The sequence below is a fragment of the Malaclemys terrapin genome, chromosome 7 (genome assembly GCF_027887155.1).
Source record: "Malaclemys terrapin pileata isolate rMalTer1 chromosome 7, rMalTer1.hap1, whole genome shotgun sequence".
Lineage (NCBI taxonomy): Eukaryota > Metazoa > Chordata > Testudines > Emydidae > Malaclemys > Malaclemys terrapin.
Window position 1 is genome coordinate 97,390,547 of NC_071511.1, and position 19,951 is coordinate 97,410,497.

The window sequence follows — 19,951 nt, forward strand, 5'->3', positions numbered from 1 at the left end:
ACATGAATGAGGATAACTTACTAAACAAGAATAAAATCACAATAAAAGGAAAAATAGTATGTATTTATGCAGAAAATATGGATACTCAACTGTCTTAATATCAGAGTCCATATTTGTAGAACTCTTAAACACATTCATTGAACCACACAGTTGCCTTTTAGCCAACTTCAAAATAATTCAGAATCATTCTATACCATGGTTTCTCCTCTCAGATTTCATCATTTAACAGTATAAAAATACAGTATTAGCCTTTTCGTTGTACTTCTATTTCAGACAATAACAGGAACTGTTTTGATTAATTTAGTAAACCATATTTCATTTTTGCTGTAAAAAGCATCCTACCTTTTGCAAGGCAGCCCACTCACAGATTACTAACGCGACACTAATCCTCTGCAAGGCAGATTTCGAATTCAAATGGAAAAGCAGTAGCTGAGCTAGTGATTCAGCTGGCTTTATTTCTTGAGGAACGGTATTTACACTTGGATCACAAATACAGCAGCAAAGTGCTCCTAACAACCTTGACCAAAGAGGGAAAAAAGTGTTACAGTAACATTATTCTCATTCCTTGGTTCATACTTTAAAGACAAAGTTAAATGTCTCAGATACAGTTAGATTTTAGCAAAAATTTTACAAATATAACAACTTTTTTAGATTATGTATTGTTTTTCTTTTTTTCATATTTTCTACAAACTGACTTTGCTGCCATCACCCGGGCTCGCATAACAACATAATCCCTGGTTGCCAGATCTTCTGTAACGCTGTCTGCACCAGCAATATACTCCTGTATCACTTCTTTGTTCTGGGTTTGACCTTGACGCAGCTTGCCACCTGCTTTTTCCTATGGAATAAATACAGAAGATGTTTATTAAGTAATAAGAAATCTTGTCTGTTTTGCTTTCCAAAGTTTTCTGTATTTCAGATAAAACAAAAATCATTCACATTTCCATATTAAATTAGAATTGTTCTATGCAACGATGTGACAAATAGCCACACCAGATTTGATTGTACATTAATACAGGATCTCTGAATCACCTTGACAATGACTTCTGAAGGTGCTTCAATCATGGATAGAGGACTATGGGCTTATTGCTGAGGCTCTGCACTGCTAAATGTGTGGCCTGGTTTGAATATTAACTCACTTATCTAAGCCAATATGGTGCTAGACCTCCAGTTTGAATCTGAGGCCAAAACAAGTGGAAAAGAAAAAACACCATATGACAGTTTCTCATGAGTAAAGTAATCCTGAGAAAGCTGACTCAGTTCTGCAAACAGAAGTTGGAGAAATGATACACGTAGGTACTACAGATCAGATATGAAAATATGTTGAAATAATAAGTATCTAGAACCTTATAAAATGGTAGAGGGTTTAACAAGGAGCACAGAGCATAGTTTGATCCATCCACAGATGGGTAAGGGTACACTACAGCAGTGCAGGAGCATAGACACTTCCTACATCGATGTAAGCAACATCAACACAAACACCCCTTTCATCAACTTACAACTCCTGTAACATCAATTCTTCGAGAGGTGGTAGCTAGGTCAACTGAAGACTCCTTCCATCAACCTAACCGCATCTACACCAGGGGTTAGGTTGACTAACTACAGTGCACTGGGTGCAAAATTTTTCACAGCCCTGAGTGACAAGTTTTAGATATAGACCAGGTCTAAGGTGTATTTATTACATGGAGAATTAGAGTATCTGCTAGACAGGCTCCAAGGCATTTTTGAGTGAACTAATGTTTAAATTACTTTTAGTTAAACAGCTTCTATTAATTGCACAATAGGCTTTATTACATACTTTTGTATTTGGCCTTGAAAAATTATTTATATAAAGAAGAAAAATCGTGCCATATCTGTAATAACAGCATCAAAACTTTATAAGAACTTTAAAATGACAAGTTTTTTTGTTATTTTAAAGTTCTTATACAGGGCCAAGTTGTGCCATTTAGGTACTGGCTTGTGTCAGGGTGATGCAAAACTGTATTGGTGCAAGTGGAACTCCAGTTGGGACTGTATTTCCTTGAATGGCCACATACACAAATAGTGGAACTGCCCTGCAGGCTGCTGTGGGGATTCATAGTTCCACCTATATGGTAACAATGCCCACAGAGTCTTGGAGGCAATAGCACTGTCCTTCCTTTCTACACAGGCCAGTCACAGTCTTGCTACAGCACCTCAGTAATCACTGGTTTCCTTGATTTCCCACAAAGGTTTTAAAAATTGTTTTTTTACCTTTGATCTGGCTTTTACTTCTAGCAACATATTTAAATCAATAGGCAAGTGAGAAGGCTGCATCATTAAGCAGAGCCAGGCTCCCATCCATGGGCAAGCCGCTGCTACCACGTATTGTACTGATGCTTTGTTTAACAGTTCCAGCCACACCTTGAGGGAGGGGGGAAAAAAAAGTTGTGTACATTAGAAATACGTATCATGGTATCTATGCAAACGTTTGATCAACATGACATCCAAGATCTAGGAACAGTTTCACAGTGATCATAGTGAAATCAACGTACAGCAGTAGAACACCATGCAATTAGGTAGACTGAAGGTCATGCATCTGACAAAGGGTGGCACATAAAAGAGAGTCAGACTTATGAACAAGAGAAAGCATAGTCATAAGTTAAATAAATACCTTGTGAATAAGGTCCAGAATATCTTGGCTGCTTTCTAAAATACAAAACTGAAAAATGTGCCTCAACATATCTTGCAGAATCGGAGTTAGCCAGGCTGAAGAACTCTGAAGACAGGGATATGATGAGTGAGAATTTTCTCAAACATACAATGTAATTTAAACATATATTATTTTAGGTTCTTGCTATTAAAGTGGCATCTACCTCTACCCAGAGAGGAAGTAGACCACAAATGTTTTCCACATAACTTGTAAGAGTTATCAAGTGACTCAAAGACCATGCACAAACCACTTCTGAATTGTAATTGGTAAGTGATATTATAATTATTAGTTCTTACCTGGTCTTGGGTAGATAACAGCGTAAATAAAGTTTCCAATGCTGCTTTTCGAACAGATGATATAGTATGATGCAAGAATGGCCATACGCGTGGGACCAAAATGGTGAGGGATTGCTGGATACTGGTACATTTTGGAGGGGGGGGGGGGGGAAGGGGTTTAAAAGGAAAGGAAATTAAAAAAAAAAAGTAAGTTCATTCTATTTATATCCAGTTATAATATTTAGTTAAAAAGTAACACTGTGTATTCCCCAGGCCATGTTAAGTGCAGGATCAAGTTATAGGTCAACTACAATGGTCAAAATAAATGGTTTGAGTTGTGTGTGTGTTTTTTTTTTTTTTTTTTTTTTTTATATAAAGTGTGTTTACTTGTTAATGGCAAAATTCAGAAGCTTGTCCAAATTAGTAAGGCCTACTGTAACTATATCCTTAATTACTATGGTTTCTTCCACACTTAAAATAAAGTACGTCCCCCTTTCCTACCTCCACCCCAACCAAGCACATAGAAAATAAGCACATTTCATTTTAAAGGTCAGTCAATTTCTTCACTGTCATGCAGTTAGGCATTAAGGATGAAACTTTTCCTTAGCTAACTCCTCCTTGTGCCTGAGAATTAAAATAGTTATTACATATGAACTCATTGGAGATACCATCTTCCATGCAATGGGGCGAATTACAAAGTTTCTGCCTTAACTAATTTTTCCTGCTTGAGATTTTAACATTGGCACAAACATTATGAGAATATACTGAAATAGTTTTCATAATTTATATAAGAACCTTTGACCAAGGCATCTCATTGATGATTCCTGAAAGATTTAATATCATAATTCTATCTAAAGAAAAGAACTTAAGTGATTTATTGTCTTCACCAAAGCCCCCAGGTGAAATATTTCTTCACTTTATTGTTGTGGAAAAGTTAACTGCTGTAATCCTGACTATTGGATAAGCATAACTAACCTTTTTAAAAGGAAACAAAAATTAGTTACTACAATAAATCTAAACGAATCAAAAGCCTGTACACTCAAAACAAAGAGGCAAATATTTATTAATAAAACCACTGATTAATTCAAAACAAACGTTTTACCAATGCTTTGTCTTTAAAGGGCAGTTATTTACAGCTATTAAAGGGTTATTATTGTCCTACGAATAAACAGCACGTACACATGATTGTGAGATGGTAAGAGAGACAGAAGCAGAAGACAATGGAGGAATTGGGAGAAAAAATTATAAGGAAAGGAAAACAAAACAGGTGGAGGAAGAGGAGATGGAGAAGGGGATTTTATTTTTAGATATTCAATTTACCTCCCAAGATTAAGGATATAGAGTTAAACCCTCCAATAGGAAAAATCTTTTTTCCACAGAAAAGCTCCATTCAAAACAGAGATTCACAATGGGTCTGCATCCTTTGTCAATGTAAAAGCCCCCACTGACTTTTAGTGGTGTGGAGCAACCACTAAATTGCAATATGCACACTACACTACAGTGATTTAAAAAACACTTTGATTGAAGCGGTTTGTTACTGTTGTAAAATCAAACTACTAGAGTTCATCATATGGGTCTTCCCCATAAATTCCACTGAGTTACTGCATACCATGAAAAGCAGATTATACACCCAAGAAGTGGTACAAATTCCAGATTCACACCCTGGTGTAGCCAATCTCCGACTAAAAAGGTATCAAAGGATAGATGGGTCTCCACTTTTAATTCTGGCATTAATGAACTCACTGTTTAAGTGAGGGAGAGGTTGAGTGAAAACATTAGTTTTCTTGGTATTGATTTACACTTTTTCATTTCCTGTTTCTGGCAAAAAACAAACAAACAACAAAAAACCAAAACACACACACACACACACACACACACACACACACACACACACCTCAAACAAAATTGGCCCTCTACTAAAGTTGCCTCCCACACATCAGCAATAATAAAATAATAATAATTAGTGGAGATATCCCATCTCCCAGAACTGGAAGGGACCTTGAAAGGTCATTGAGTCCAGCCCCCTGCCTTCACTAGCAGGACCAAGTACTGATTTTGCCCCAAATCCCCAAGTGGCCCCTCAAGGATTGAACTCACAACCCTGGGTTTAACAGACCAATGCTCAAACCACTGAGCTATCCCTCCCCCCCAGGTGAAAGGGGAATCAGCAGCAGCACATGCTACTTGAAAACAGAAGACTGAGAATGCCACTTAGTTTTATGTTTAGAATATTCCCGAAAGTCTCTTTATGAAGTTATGTAAACTAGATTATACCTATAGAGTCACATATAATACATACAAAATGGAAAAGTAGGTGAACCCAAACCAATACAGAAGAAGTGTTATAATACATGGCAGTAAAGTCACATGTTATGCATTAAATTAATGTTAGTTTAATTTTAACTTGTACAATAAACTGGTTCGTTGTGACTTTTAAAATAGCAAAACTATATTTTTTACCCTTCATGCCGCATCCCAGCTCCCAAAATAGCTAAAATGATTTACTCTTCTAATGGTAATTCAAGTTTCTATATCACAGTGAAATTTCAAAACTTAGGGTTGCTGAAAAGAAAGGAGTTGCAGAATAGCTTGAAAGTCAAATGAAAGATGGATTTTTATTTATTTAATTTTTTAAAGGGGGAGGGACACAAGGATAAGAGCCATATATACACAACAACAAAAACCTCAGACCATCAGCTGGAGGAAAAAAAGGAAAAATCCAAAAGGCTTAGTATTACTTTCAAAGGTCATTATGATGTAACTTGAACCCTTAGATTTAATTCACAGTAGCTTCTCACAGAATCTCTCTACTTTGATTTCCTAAAGTACTTAATTTGTTTCTGCACTGCAAATAATAAACTATAGGCCTCAATGTGAGACTACTGTAAGTAAAAGCAGCAGTGGTCAGAGCACATCAGCTGTCTAGCCATTATCAAGTGTTTTGTAGCCATCACAGCAAAGGAAAATTAAGGAGAGAGATGAATGAGGATACTAAATTGTTACAGGAAACTCCTTTATGCATAAAGGATGGCATAGAAAAAACACATGAAGGTGCTTATGAGAAAAATCTGAACAGCCGCCAAAGAAGATTGGCATTTTTGGTGAAATAGAGGTGAGCCTCAATAGCGGACAAGTAGTGATAGCTAGGGCAGGACTAGGAGATAAAGGAACATAAAGGTGAACCTGAGTAGTGTATTTGATGCAGTGAAAATGGGCCAGTTAGGAGAGGGGTGCTAAGGGTGGATGGTGACATGGCCAGAGCTACAAGTCAAGATAATCTTTGCAGCAGTGTTTTGAATGTATTTTAAAGGGTGCAAGATAACGTTTGGGAAGAACAGAGAGGCAGTGACAAGCCACAATTGGGTATCTGCCCCACACTGGCCCCTAATAAAGCCATAAGGAGGCTGCACAGAAGGCAGTCAATCACAGAAGGGCTTATAGGAGCAGCCAATCAGGGCCGGGCAGGCCCATATAAGAAAAGCTGCAGTACAGAGCAGCTTTAGTCACTCCCTGGAGCTTGAGGAGGGAGGAGGACTGGCTGCCTTGCAGGTGGAGGGCAGCAAGCACCCTGCACATAGTAGTGCTGCAGGCAGTAGGGTGACCAGATGTCCCAATTTTATAGGAACAGTCCAGATTTTTGGGTCTTTTTCTCATATAGGCTCCTATTATCCCCCACCCCCTGTCCCGATTTTTCACACTTGCTGTCTGGTTGCCCTAGCAGGTGGAGACCCAGGGAGCTAAAGGCAGCGCCTGGCAGGCTTCAGGGATTTGCAGGCTAAGGCTGTGAGGCAAGGGAGAAAAAAAAAAAAAAAAAAAAAAAAGAGGGTGCTGGGGTCACAAGGAATATTTGGAGATCTACAGAGAAGTTGGAGGGGATGCAGCAAGTGGCAGCCACCCGGAGTAGTAGGCAGGCCTGGGTCCCCCCGACCTCCACTTGCCACTGAGGAAGTGGCTGGACTGAGGGACACTGATACTGTTGCCCAGAAGGGGGGGGAAACACCAAGTATGGCACAGCTATGTGGTTGTATCATGAAGAGGACACCACAGTCCTGGGAGTGACGTGGGTCCCTGGAGCAGAAGTGACGATGGCAAGACATCACCAAAAGAGGGTGCACTGGTTTACAGCACTAGTGCCCAGGACAGCCTGCAGGAGGCGCCACACAGTGATGGACCGAACCCCATCACACAAGCCCAGACACTAGATGAGAGCCACGTCAAGAGTTTTACTTGTATGAATTGATCATAAAGGCTGGCTCTGAAGGCCTTGTCTACATGAAGGACATTGATCAGCACAGCTATTCCAGAATAATTCCCATGTCCAGACATTATTCTGGAATAAGGTCACTTATTTCAGAATAGTGTGCAGAGAGCAATTCCAAAAATAACTAAATTATGCCTGAAGAGCTACTGCAGAATGGCTATTCCAGAATAGCCGTGCTACTCAATTCCCCAATGTAAACAAGCCCTAAGACTTAGGGCAGGAAGAGACAATATTTAGACATGGTCTAAAGGCAGCAGCCTAGAAATGACCCAGTCAAAGACAACACCCAGATTGAGTGACAGTGAGAATGGTGGTGGTGTTCACAGTGACCAAGAAAGCGATGAGAAGGAAGATTTTGGGGACAAAAACCAAGAGCTTGAAATCACTTTAAATTTTCTTTTTTTTCCTGCTGACAGCATTTTAAAGCCCTCTTTCTCTCCCCCCTCACCCCGCCTGTTAAAAAGGGCCATGACAGTACAACTAAATAAATTTGAGATAGTGGAGACCAAAAAAAAAAACCCAACTATTAAATAATGGATTAGAGTCTTAAAAAATGAATCTCCCTGATGTATGAGTAGGGATGATAAAAATATAGTGAGATGTTCTCATCCTTTACAAAGATACACACTGGTAATATTTAATCAGGTAGACAAGACAATTAGAGGAGACAGATAAAAGAGGGAAAAAAAATATGGAGAAAGAAGAGGAACAAGGGTAAGTTTACTAATGTCTGCCTACGCTTTAAGTGAAAGTTTCAGTATGCATAGTCAGGTGTTTTTTTGTTTTGGTTTGGTGTTTTGGGGGGGGGGGGCGGGGGGGGGGAGAGAAGAGACACAGGAATTCTGTTTACTGAACAGAAGCCAACATGGATTTGTCCAGTTTGTTCTATTTACTTGTTTCCTTGCATCAATGATACAGCCAGTGGTTCTGTGAATAAGATGGACTTATTCCTTTGCCTTTTGCTTGGGGTCTGACCCCAAAGACCTTGGATGTGTGTTGCATCTGTGTAACTCTCCCGTTATAGTCAACAGGGTTTGTGTATATGAAGTCTGCAGGATGGGGCAGTTTAGTGCAGGCTAACAGCTCCCACTTAGCACAACAGAAATAATTAAGGGTCATGCATAAGTAGTGGCTATTGCTTTTTAACTTTTAATTTCTTAACAAAGAGTGGTGTTAAATCTAGTGACCAAGTGTGTTAAATTTTGGTACTAGATTATTAGTGTGTCCTAAAAAAGAAAGTGCACTGCCCTTTAATAGCCTTTGACCAACTTACAAAATTTGTCCTCAAATTTATACCAGCATCCATTTGCTGCAGAAAGATACCTTCCCAACATTATACATTATCTCCTCCATATACAGTGTAATTTGCTATGAATTTAGATTATTCCAATATGAACTGCTTCGGTAACAAATGCTTGGATCGGTCTCTTAAGTAGTAGCTGGAAAGAGGTACCTGCATTTTTGGACCTGAGGATAAGTTAGAAGGGAGGAAAGAAGGATCATGATGCTGTTTGTAGAAGCTGTCAGATCATCCAATTCCAGAAGAGCATCCCACAGTGTATTAAGAATAAAGGGTACCTCGAGGAATAAGCACAAGGGGAGAAGTTATTTATTTTTTCCCTCTCTTTTTGTAAGATAAGTGAGTCTTCTATATAACAGGAATTAAAAATTTGTGTACTGCACTATAAACATTGCTTTCTTGTTCAGACCCAAGATGAACTTTTCGAAGTCAAAATGTAGAAAATAAGCCATTCACCTTTTGTGATTGAAGGTGAACAAGGCTTTCCACTACTGGTACTAAAGATGCTGCAGCAACAGCTCGGACATCGTCATCCAGGTCTTGGAGACCTTCAATTATTGCAGGCAAGACTTTAGGCAATAAAGTATTAATCATATCCTAAAAAACAAGTTTAATTCATAAATTGAATAAGGAAGCATTTATTAAACTGAATATCTTTCCAAAATCTCAGAGTCCTCTTCTTTCTCTTTTGAAAAACCAACAAGTAAAAACAAACAAACAAAAAAAACTACCACCCCTTCCGTCCCCCCCCCAATTTGGTCAGATAAACAGAAATAGCAACCATTCTGAATAGTTAAAAAGTTACCACTCATGAAGGAAAGCTAATCTAGCTTATAAATTAGAGTGACTTTGTCCTAGAAATATGCCTCAATCAGAACCTGCAGTACACTTTTGTTATTCCACTATTAGAACCTCTAATTGAGGGACTTCAGTTGTACCAAGCCACAGTGTTTTACCACGGGGGGGGGGGGGGGGAGTCACCACTGGATATGGTTTAATTTAATATGCCATATATTTTAAACATGTGTTTCTTGAAAACAAATGACAGCATCAAATTCATATACCACCTTCTACTCTCTTCACTCCTGTTTCTGGATTTTTACAATAAGTCTCTGTGAAAACAAAATTTTTCTAGTGTTAGTGACTTTGAATAGAAAAAAAAAAACAAAACAACCACAGAAGGTGATTACCTGACGAACTGCCAAAGCATACTTGATTCCTAGCAGACCGCCATGTCTCACTTCCCATTGATCTTGTGTGAGCAACTTCAGGAGAATATCCACAGTTTTATGAACTCCAGTCTCATTCATATGTTTCAATACTACTCCCAAAGTCTGAGCACAAGTCTCACGTACTGGTGCTACAACCTAGGACATAGTGAATAATGGACACAAATCAAAGCATTTCTACATAAAGTCTGACATGGAAATAGATTAGCAAGTCTAAGAGTCGACACTTACTTCATCTGAAACAAAGTCTCCAAATCTGTCTAATGCAAAGACACAAAGGAGTCTAATAACTAAGTCTTCCAGCCATTCCTGATGCTGCTGAGCCATCTGTTAAAAAAATAAAGGAAATTAAATACTGTTTGCTAAATTCGTTCATAGAAAAATTCTCAAGATTCCTTTGCTTTATCTAAATTCATACTGAGAAGATTGTATCACAGTAATTAAACCTGTGACTAATCGTATATCTGTATTACAAGCAGATCTTCTCCCCCTAGCCCCCCAATCACTTAAGTCTCCAACAGTGACATTAATCCACTGTATGGAGGGGCAGCACAAGGTCACAAGCACCACTTAAGTCTTTTAGGCCTTGGCTACACTTGAGAATTCACAGCACTGCCACGAGTGTAGTCGCGCCGCCAGCGCTGCAAGAGAGCTCTCGCAGCGCTGCAAGTACTCCACCTCACGCTCGCTCGCAGCGCTGATTACACTGGCGCTTTACAGCGCTGTGCTCGGGGGGGGGGGGGGCGTTTTCACACCTCTGAGCGCAAGTTGCAGCGCTGTACAGCGCCAGTGTAGCCAAGGCCACACAGAAGTTGAGCAGCAGGACTACAAGTGGAGCAACTGTGCAAGGGTGCATGTGCACCACTCTGTGCTGAGGAAAGGGTCTCCACATGGGCCCCATATGGGTCACAAAGGCCTCCCAAAGGATAAATGATGAATCACTATGGTTCCGATATCAACAACTGGGCATAGGGCACAGTCTTGGACTCTAGCCCTGGGTTTGGAAAGAGGTTGACTTCATTTCATCAGTACCTCTGTGCTCTACCCATGTGACAGAACACTCAAGCTCTTATGGGGCTGAACCATATATGAAGGGTTAAGTGGTCACATCAAAAAATTATTTTTGGTGGTGGGAGGAGAGCCAAACCAGCATTTAGGAACTTTTTCCTTATCCAAATAAGAAGTGAACTACTTGGAAATTTCTGCCTCATTTTTAGAACTGGAAACATCAGCCAAGATTCATTGATTTTAATCTGAAGAAACAAACTACTTGGGTAATACAAGAACACTGCAAATAATAAACAATCTTTTCCTTCTCTGCATTGGTCAAGGTGAGCAAATTGTGACACTATGCAGATGTTAAAAAAGAACAGCTGTAACAGTTGATATTTTATGTGCTCATCTAGTTACTAGATCCAGTTTTGTTACTATATACCCATCTCTGTATATTCATACTTCTAAATATTATTAAATTTTAGAAAATCTTAAGACTCGCAAACACTAAGTAATGCCCATTCCCTACAACACAAGTCAACTACTGAATCTTGTAATAGTTGTTTGAACACATTTACAAATAAGTCTAAAATAAACCATCAAGTATTGTTTTATTCTAGGAAAAGAGATAGAATGAAAGCAATCAATTTCTGCTAAGCCCTGCGCTAGTTAAGGTTTCCTCCATCTCTATTTAAACAGTAAGTCAAGTTCACTAGACTCTAGAGACTGAACACTATACAAATGCTAAAAGACATTACCAAAACCACCTTCACCCCCCAAGACCCCTCAAATATATCAGCTCTCCACCAATCCCTCCCAAAAGCTATCATTTTAATATTCATGAAATTTATGTAGTTTTATTGCTATACTTGTTATTTACTTTATTCTTCCCAGTTCTGACAATGAATTGCAATCTCCATCGGACAAGTACATTTTCAAACAAGAAAAGAACTAAAGACTATACAATTTAGAATTCCGTCAATGGCTAAATATTTAGGTTCATATTCTCCCATCCTTACTCACAAGAAGTATTCTGCAAAAAGTTCCAATGGGGCAAATTCATCCTTGCATGGATGCAAAAAGGAGAGATGGCAGCTTGTACCTCTCTGTCCACCTCATTCCCCCCTCCCAGAGTAATGGGCTCCCAGCACTGGGTAGGGCAGTCCAACTTGCATTTCCATGGTAATGGCCTCTCTGGGCCACCGCAAAGGTGCAGAATTGCTGGGCTGTAAAAGTATGTCTCTCACATGTGCCCTTACCCCAAGGAAAAAAATAAAAACAAATAAACCCTGAACATCCTCTACAGCACGGGCTCTTATAGACCTGACTACTTTCCAATTGCTCTGCAATTGGGGTGAGGCATTGATGCCTTTCTTACAGTCCCTTTTGCAACAGCCAGCTCAGAGGATTATAGGGCAACTATGTGAAGAAGGGTGGCAGAAGTTAGCAGGTATTTCTAAAAACTTACTAAGGGCTACTAGATCAATAGCCCACTCAAGTGCTTTTTTTAAATAAATGGGGACTGCCTTCTCAATACTTCTTCCTGGTTTAGTAATCCAAAGCAAGCCAATGGAATCAGCTTTCCTATTAAAAAGCATTATACAACTTGCTTTATAATCTAAAAGCCATTTTAGCTAAATTAGGTTTATTAAATTAGCCAAACTATTTTAAACTGTAGAATTTGCCTTGTCACAACTTTGGAACATATTGATTCCAATACTTTCTAATGGCAAAGCTGATTCTTGAAATTCAAGTTTGCACTCAATTGTCAAGGTTGTTGTTTTTTTTTTTTTTTTTTTTTTTTAAAAAGGTGATTTACATTGTCATTAGATTACACCTTTTACAGCCACTCCTAGATTGCCTCTATCATCGGTGTATCCCAATTTTAGTATTTGAAGAGAAAAGTTCTGCAGGTTGCAAAAGAAGCTACACTTAAATATTGATTGGCCTGTATTCCAATAAACTGGTTATCGACTTCTAATTTTACCTCTTCTACAGTACTGTCTCCCATTTTGCCACCACTTTTCCCATGTGCTTTAAGTATTTCCCTCAGCGCAGTGCCTGCACCATGCCGAACCTAAGACATGCAAAAGAGGGGAATAAAAACAGACCAATTATTTATGTATTTATTTATTTTTTACCATCTATAAATGCTCAGTATTAATTGAAGAAGTTGGAAAACATTCAAATATAAATTGCTTTTCATTCCAGTAACATGTTCTGAATGCTACAGATTTGGTGACATTTTATAACATTTACACATACGTATCATAGAATATCAGAGTTGGAAGGGACCTCAAGAGGTCACAGGTCACGTAGGAAGTTACTGGGCAAAGGTGATGGAAATCAGTAATGAGATTTCCCTGATCTTCCCCAGAAGTCTTCAGTGTTTCTCTAAAGTCTGATTATGGAGAAGGATGTCATTTTTATTAGGATTTATTTCTCTGTGTTATGAGTGCCAGATACTTCTCAGAAGAGGTTCGTTCATTCAGAGACATGAAGAGTTATTATACCAAATTATACTCCTTTACTAATGCTGGATGAAGTTTTAGGGCAATCGCACAAAATCTTCCTAACCATATCAAGGGATTGCAATATTTCTTTGTAGATTAAGAGCAGCAAGCATTTCAAGGCAGGTAAAGGGGGGTTACTTATAAGTAATTCTGCTTATCCTAAAATAGCATTATATAGGACTCAGGCTCTTGGATGCCTGCATAATCGTCAAGACAGATCTTCAAAGAAACAGAATTTGAGGTAAACAGTTTTTCCTTCTAAAGAGATATTCCTGCACTTTGAGTGTAAACATTTGAGGGATGTTTCTCAGAGCCAGAAGTCAACAGTCAGAAGGGGACATTCTAAAAGTTTTTTCTGTTAAACAATGAGGCAGAATACAGAGCCACACAAATCATCCCTTACAATAGCAAATTATAGGTGAGAGTTACCAACAATCTGAAATATAGGCACTAGAGATCAAAATCCAGAACCAAAGGATCTTTCATTAAACACTAAACCCAAGTATTAGCACCAATACAGTAGGCTATGTGAGCTTGAAGTGTGATTAGTGGTAGAGACAGAGGCATGAATCTAAAATAAAATAGTAATAATAAATAAATAAATAATAATAGTCCTGATCCCCAGGAAATCAATTCACTGGTGGTGGCTTGCAACAATCAGTCTTCTAGGCTCTGATGGTCTTCATGGTTCTATTAACCAAACCAAGAACCAATGGAGAGGCAAATCCCTCAAAAATGCTCTGGGAACTCAGTATGTGACAATATAAATGATTCACTATGACTCCATCTGTACATGCATATCAGCTTCCATAGCAAAGTTAAGGAGCTATGTCAAACAGCTGTATTAAGGAGCAGAGGTATTAAGATTTACCTTTCAGGTAAATAAGAATAAAATATTCCCTCAGTGGTCTGGGAAGCCATTCAGCCCTAAATTCTCTGAGGTTACATGAAAGGCAGGGGGGAAGATTCACAAAGCTTTCCGTTTCAATCCTAATGTATAGATGCTGAATGCACTAGAGTGCGTAGTCCTATATAGAGCCAAAAGACAAGGTACTGAGGTACAGACTACACTCGCCATTTTTAAATCTGTAGTTTCATTACTGAAAATATTTTGAAAGTTATAACCAAGTAACTATTAGGATGTTTTTGTCTCAAATGCAAGTTATTCTCTCCAGATTGTTATATATATTCTCATGGAGTCAACCTCTGGAAAGATCTGCCCACCTTCAAGAAGATATGGAAGTATCTGACAGCCGGCCGCTTATCTGCTCAGAGACAAATCAACCATTACTGTGGAATGCTATGTGTGCACTCTCCGAAGACTGGTTTACCTCAAAGCGTTCTACATCTGCAAGTGTAGCCATGCCCTAAGTGAAACACCCTGTTTTGAGTTGCTCACTTAAGTACATGCAAGCTTGTTTCTTCTAGTGCAGTCTACCTCAATGGCTATCTTGAACTGAGGGGACAGTAGACACGGAGGGGTTTTTTTATTATTATTACTCTATAGAACAAGAAGAATGTTTGACTTGTAGGAAGTGCTGTCTTTGGTAAGTGCATTTTACCACTTTAATCAATACTTTCTCACTAAAACAAAATATAACAAGATATAGTGATTTTGACTCCAAAAAGGGAGATGCACTCTACTTGAGAGCCCATTAAATGACAAATTTGCAGGCGGGGGGTGTATGTGTGTGTGATAGTCACTGACCTGTTTAGGTGACTACATAAAGAACTGTGACTTCATTCTTATGACAAATTAGAGGATTGGGCCAAAAGAAATCTCCTTGTTGAATCTCATCAGAAGTGCAGAGTCCTGCACTTAGGATGGAAGAATCCCATGCATGCTACAGACTAGGGACCAAATGGGTAGGCAGCAGTTCTGCAGAAAAGGACCTAGGGGTTACAGTGGATGAGAAGCTAGATATGAGTCAACAGTGTGCCTTTGTTGCCAAGAAGGCTAATGGCATTTTTGGCTGTACAAGTAGAGGCATTGCCAGCAGATCGAGGGACGTGATCATTCCCCTGTATTCGACATTGATGAGGCCTCATCTGGAGTAGTGTGTCCAGTTTTGGGCCCAACACTACAAGAAGGATGTGGAAAAATTGGAAAGAGTCATAAGAACATAAGAACGGCCGTACTGGGTCAGACCAAAGGTCCATCTAGCCCAGTATCCGGTCTATCAATAGTGGCCAATGCCAGATGCCCCAGAGGGAATGAACCCAACAGGTAATGATCAAGTGATCTCTCTCTTGCCATCCATCTCCACCCTCTGACAAACAGAGGCTAGGGACACCATTCCTTAGATCTTTTTCCTGATTCGTTGTAGCTAAATTAGCCCCCCCATCATATTGTATGTATAGTTGGGGTTATTTTTCCTCAATGTGCATTACTTTACATTTATCCACATTAAATTTCATTTCCCATTTTGTTGCCCAATCACTTAGTTTTGTGAGATCTTTTTGAAGTTCTTCACAGTCTGCTTTGATCTTAACTATCTTGAACAGTTTAGTATCATCTGCAAACTTTGACACCTCACTTTTTACCCCTTTCTCCAGATCATTTATGAATAAGTTGAAAAGAATTGGTCCTAGGACTGACTCTAGGGGAACACCACTAGTTACTGAGAATTTACCATCTATTCCCTGTCTTTTAACCAGTTCTCAATCCATGAAAGGACCTTCCCTTTTATCCCATGACAACTTACATAAATTAAGTCCAGTGGAGGGCAACAAAAATGGTTGGGGGCTGGAGCACATGACTTATGAGGAGAGGCTGAGGGAACTGGGATTTTTTAGTTTGCAGAAGAGAAGAATATGGGGAGATTTGATAGCTGCTTTCAACTACTGTACCTGAAAGGGGGTTCCAAAGAGGATGGATCTAGACTGTTCTCAGTGGTAGCAGATGACAGAACAAGGAGTAATGGTCTCAAATTGCAGTGGGGGAGGCTTAGGTTGGATATTAGGAAAAAAACTTTCACTAGGAGGGTGGTGAAGCACTGGAATGGGTTACCTAGGGAGGTGGTGGAATCTCCTTCCTTAGAGGTTTTTCAGGTCAGACTTGACAAAGCCCTGGCTGGGATGATTTAGTTGGGGATTGGTCCTGCTTTCAGCAGGGGGTTGGACTAGGATTCTATGAATTAAGACATTACCAAATGCCTCTCTAGAATGCTACCTTGGAGTCTACATTTAGTTATTCTGAATAAAAACAGATGTTATTTAAAGAAACAAATCCTACCTAAAAGATATTTAGGCCATCCCACATCAGGGAAAACTAGTACAGACATCTACACTTGTGCCAAGTCCCATTCACTTCAATGGGACTCCAGGGTCCACTATCAGACCTCTGGGCATCTGTGTTGAGTCCTAGTGGAGTAAATGGAATGCAGCACAAGTGCAGAGAACTGCACTTGCAGTCCCTGATGTAGGATCATGGCATAAACATGAAATGTAAATACAAGTCCCAATTTCTAATGGCATCAATTCCTTATTTGTACAAATTAGATACAAGAAGGCTATGCATAATTCTTACCTCCCAGGATGGGTTAAAAAGATCATTGCATACTTCTTCACAAAAGCTTTCTAAAGGCCATTCATTTGCCTAAAAACAAACAAAAATACCCAATCAACAATAGAGAGACTATCTGAAGTTAACGATTAGGGAAATTTAGAGTTCCATGTTAAACAGACATACAAACACAAGATGCACCACCACCAGTTTATCCAATAAATAAAAAAAAGTTAATTACTTTGACTTTAGTGTTTTCTCCCACTATCGTTTGTCTACACAGCAAGTTAGTTGCACAGCAAGCCAGGCTGTGACCATATAGCACACCAGCTTGCCAGACTTGAACTTGCCACGTAGAAAAGCCTGTAGGAAAAAACACAGTCTTCCCACCAGTAAGCTGTTTTTAATGGAAAGATACATTGAAGGAAATTGTGTCGAGGAATTTAATATACTTTGCCACACCATACTGAATAGAAAAATTCCAGAGAATTGACAGGAATTTCCAAGTTTCTGACAGAATGCCATCTATTATTTTAAATTTCCAGTCTTATTTAATAATAGAGCATAAGCTTTCCCCAACACAAATGCAACATTTAACAGCTTCTAATTTCTTAGGACTCTAGACAACAGAATACAGAACACTAAAAAGTGTTTATGAGGCTGTTTAAATCGGGGGGGGGGGGGGGGAAGACGACTTTCTTTCTGGCACCCTCTTTATGTGGTCTTTTAGAGTTCTTACTCACACACCCACACTTTCATACCATAAAATTAAAGAATAAAAGGCTGGGAAATCTCCCGTTAATAAAAGCAAAATCCAAAAGGAAAAATAAGATACTGGGAGGGGGAGGGGGGAGTTGTGAATTCATCAGCTCTAAATCTTTTGGCCTCTTCTGGCATAGAAGTCAGAACTGTGATGAGAGAACCAGATGGTGGTGTTGATAACACAGCACTTCTCACCTTGGGTACAAGGAGACTGGTTAAAGGCTGGCATAACCTGTTTATTATGCTGGGACTTCCTCCTCCAGAGGTAATCAATCTCAGAGTTCTGGAACATCAGTCTTCTGTCAAGTGTCTCACTGACACAAAAGGTAAGGAAGGGTTCTTGGCCTTACTCTTGATTCTTATGGTATGCAAGCTTGGTCCTAAGACAAAGCAGGTGAGAGTCCTACCTTGGAGCCATGCAACTTAAATCTACACTATGAAGTAGGGATGTGATTCCCAGCTCACATATGCATATTCGCACTACCTCAGTGACAGCTTGCACAAATATAAATAGTAGTGTAGCTGCACAGGCGCTGTAAGGTTCAGACCAGTTAGTACTTGGCAGAATACCACTGCCTATGCCGTACTTGCAGAATACTACTGCCCGTGCTTCCGCAGCTACACTACTGTTTAGCTGGATGATAGCTAGGCAGGTATGAACAGTAGTGGCTGAGAATCATACCGTAGTTTGTAGCGTAAACATAGCAACAGCCCTGTCAGGTTTGAGTTGGGTCATCTTTAGCTAATGCTTAAGCCAGCAATTTTTAGAAGGTATTGGATGTTTTTACACCACGGAGGCAGCATTGTGTGTGACCCCCAAAAATATCAAAGATACAGAACAGAAACCAATTTTGAACCAACTCTGACTTTGTATGGATGAAGAGGTTTTGAGATATCAGTTTACAGTTCAACCCAAAGTCAGATAAAAATAACCAATTTAGAAGACCTTAGCAATCAGCCACTCAACATTCGTCTGTCAGAAAAAGTAAAAATACGATGAACAAATTATGACAATGTCATCACAGTCTTGCAAACAAGACTGTTAGTAAACTTTGTATTGAGGAACTAGACTGTATGTCAAACACCTTATCTTTGAAAGTCATTTTGCTGGAGAAGATATTTCAAATCTTATAATGATAAAGCCCACTTTTTTTTTTTTTTTTTTAAATAATGTGGAGGGTACACAAGGTGTTTTCCCATATGCTACCTCTCACATCTAAATACAGCTGCTCTACAATTTTCCAAGCTTCAGTCTCTTTCCATAATTGTGAATTTCTTCAAAGTGTCTTTGTGATACTATTTAATTCTTCAGTTATAAACTAGAAATTTTAGTCTAAATTAGGCCTGATTAAAAAGGTTCCCTTAATCTTTGTCTCTTATCAGCATTTTCAGAACAAATTATTTATGGGTCACAGTGATCTTTTATTACCTTTTACCTGCTCTAGCCTAGCTTTACAATTTAGCACCCTAAAGGCACCTACATTTAAGACTACAGCCACCAGCAGTGTTAATCTGCCTATTGGATAAGAAGCCAAATGGTTCACAAGTGAAGTTCACTGAAATCACAGATTACCACTCGTCAATTAACAGTGATCGCTCAACCTCACATGCAGTGTCAGAAAAAACACTCTGCTCTTGTAGTTGTAGATGAGTTGCAAGTGAAATTCCCGCCTCTTCTGGTTTTGGTAAATTAATGGTAAAATGAACTGAAGAATTTGGGAGCACAAAGCAGTTTAAAAATAAACAACATTGGCCCACATCACCAAGTTATCAATCCCTTAATAAAAGGGGACATACTGTACCTCTTCTGGTGCATTGTCTACCAAAACTTTTGAGTCAGTGGCAGGCTGGTTGATGACAACATTTGCTACTTTTCTGCGCTTTTCTTCTGGTTCCCCATCAGTGCTATCATTGCTAAAAAGGAAGTTAAAATAGGTCATGTTTGTGAATAGAAACATTATGCATTGTAGCAGGAGTAATCACTTCCCCTCCCGAGAGCATCTTGAAAACATTCCTATCAAATTTTTATTTATGTTCTTTCTTTAGATGACTTCAGTAGAAAATGGAAGTGTCTCTTCTTAACTAACCAATATAAGATGTTAGCTATCAAGTTACATTTAGGTGCTAAATATGTTGGAATGTATTCCTTGTATGTAACAGTTACCATGAGCTTTATTATTCAGTAATCTACCCAATGAAGGACAGGAGACAAGAATACTCAATGCCATCCCACTTTCCAACCTCTCCCAGCTATTTGAACAGGGAAATGCAAGATGAGGAATTTTCAAACAATGTCTACAAGAAACTCATTTTATTTGTTTTTTTTTTTTTAAAAACATAACAGTAGTGGACAATTCATTAGTACAAATCACTGAGAAGAAAACATACTATAAGTATGTTGGAGAAATAAACACAGATTGAGAAAAATTTAGCCATACTGAT

General features: G+C 39.0%; 1 protein-coding gene across 2 annotated transcripts in view; it reads right to left on the minus strand.

The window, feature by feature from the left end:
- Positions 1–19,951, minus strand: part of BTAF1 (B-TFIID TATA-box binding protein associated factor 1) — a 110,813-nt gene that overhangs the window by 61,622 nt on the left and 29,240 nt on the right. For both annotated transcript variants that reach the window (XM_054034838.1, XM_054034837.1), the window contains exons 7-18: positions 19,312–19,423; positions 16,772–16,840; positions 12,717–12,806; positions 9,968–10,063; positions 9,698–9,874; positions 8,964–9,104; positions 8,661–8,785; positions 2,968–3,088; positions 2,633–2,737; positions 2,233–2,382; positions 696–838; positions 343–517 (exon numbers count right to left, since the gene is read on the minus strand). In XM_054034838.1, the coding sequence (XP_053890813.1) occupies positions 343–517; positions 696–838; positions 2,233–2,382; positions 2,633–2,737; positions 2,968–3,088; positions 8,661–8,785; positions 8,964–9,104; positions 9,698–9,874; positions 9,968–10,063; positions 12,717–12,806; positions 16,772–16,840; positions 19,312–19,423 (1,504 nt within the window). The remainder of the gene's footprint in view (positions 1–342; positions 518–695; positions 839–2,232; positions 2,383–2,632; positions 2,738–2,967; positions 3,089–8,660; positions 8,786–8,963; positions 9,105–9,697; positions 9,875–9,967; positions 10,064–12,716; positions 12,807–16,771; positions 16,841–19,311; positions 19,424–19,951) is intronic.